General features: G+C 46.8%; 1 protein-coding gene across 1 annotated transcript; it reads right to left on the minus strand.

The window, feature by feature from the left end:
* Window positions 1–315: 315 nt before the first annotated feature.
* Window positions 316–1358, minus strand: CLDN8 (claudin 8). The gene has a single exon (XM_003410313.4). The coding sequence runs from the start codon at window positions 1165–1167 to the stop codon at window positions 490–492; it is 678 nt and encodes a 225-aa protein (XP_003410361.1). The 5' UTR covers window positions 1168–1358; the 3' UTR covers window positions 316–489.
* Window positions 1359–1816: the final 458 nt, after the last annotated feature.

Genomic DNA, 1816 nt, shown 5'->3' on the forward strand with positions numbered 1-1816 from the left:
AATTAAATATTAACCTTCTTCAATCTTATCCCCAATTCCCTCAACAGTAACAGTTGAGTTCTATTCATTCAGTGTAATGGATCAGTATTTCATCATCAAGAGAACCACACAAGCCTGCCTCTCTGTATGAAATATAAAGGCGATGCTCACCTACCTACCTAATGCTATGTCACAGAGAAATCACAGCTCAAAATAATACAGTCTTTAACAATGTTCTCTGAAGTAACGGAGAAAAAGAATAGGTGCTCGAACCCTTTTAGAAAACAAATTATTATAGTTGCTAGAACAATCGAAGACGTGTGTGCATTATCTCATCCTGCTGGAATAGCTTATAGAATCCTAAATAGCCGAGGCACAGTTCCGGTAGTTAAAGTCGGACAGTTAACAATGGCAAATCAGTGTCCCTTTGGCTTCCATCTTTAGATTGCAGTAGGCATTTTAGTCATTTGCATGGATTTATAGGCAAAGTCAAGAAAAGAAAGTACAAAACTACACATACTGACTTTTGGAGTACACGCTGGGTGACTTCTTTCCCACGTAATAGCTTTTTTGGGTCGTGCGATGAGAGGGTATTGAGTATCTGTAGCTATTGCTCTTCTCACGGCAACAAAACACACAGCAGAAGAGAGCTCCCCCAGCGATCAGCACCAACGCCGTGGTCCAGCCGATGTAGAGGGCTTCTCCAAGCTCACGCTTCTGCGCGACGTTCACCACTGGGTTGTAGAAATCTCTGATGATGGCATTGCCCACCCAGCTCACAGGGATGAGCACCACGATGCCCGTGACGATGAAGAGGACTCCAGCCGTTAGCAGGATGTGGCCCTTCACGTTCTCGTTGTCTCCAGTGCACTGGGTGCACTTCATGCCGAGGACGGCCGTCATGAAAGCCAGGAAGGACAGCACTGAAGCGGCACACATCAGTCCCCTGGCCGCCTGCAGATCCGGAGACAGAGCCAGCAGGGAGTCGTAGATTTTGCACTGCATCCTGATGTTGGCATGCCGCATGCAACTCATCCACAGTCCTTCCCACATGTTCTCAGCAACCACGATGTTGCTGCCAATGAAGGCAGACACTCTCCATTGAGGCATGATGGTGACAGCCAGGGTCCCCACCATGCCAATAAAACCAAATGCCAGTCCGGCGATTTGCAGGGCGTAGGTGGCCATTATCCGCTGGGATGGATTTTATCAGCCTGGACTCCTGAGCTGGCAGAGCTCCTCTCAAACAAGTTTCTCTGTGTCCCCGGAGGAAAGAGTTTTCCTCTAGAAATGAAGTCAGGAACTCAGTGGTGCTTCAGATGAGAGCTGTTTTACTACTTCTAGCTAGATTAAATCCAGCGTTGGCTGGCTGAGGTCCCCTCCTCCCCACCCCCTATTGCCTATAAAGTTAAACTTACAAATCAGGTGTGGCAACTTTCTCCACCAATCAGAGGGAGATGGTAAACCAGGTGTGTCTAAACTGAGACGAGATACTTGGAATGGCTGGACATGCATATAAACATTCTTTGTGCTTCTCAATTTTCCAAGAAGACAGCAGTGTGTTTGCCTACAGGCCTAACTATGAGTGTTTGCACAGCCATCAAGAAATGCACCAACACCTTTGGAACAGAAAAGGTGCACTGTGTACAGGCAGCCCTGAAACTCTTAGTAAGTGTTGCTGTGATTGTGGTAGAAAGTAAAATATCTGCCTAAAAAAATCTCCTTGGGCTGTCAACATGCCAAAGGGAAAGGAGAGTGGGGGATTGATAGATTGCTCATACCCGAGACACCGCATTCTTGGAGACACATGTGATCCAAGAGGTTCATTTAATTTGTC

This window comes from Loxodonta africana, chromosome 20, assembly GCF_030014295.1.
Source record: "Loxodonta africana isolate mLoxAfr1 chromosome 20, mLoxAfr1.hap2, whole genome shotgun sequence".
NCBI classification, from domain to species: domain Eukaryota; kingdom Metazoa; phylum Chordata; class Mammalia; order Proboscidea; family Elephantidae; genus Loxodonta; species Loxodonta africana.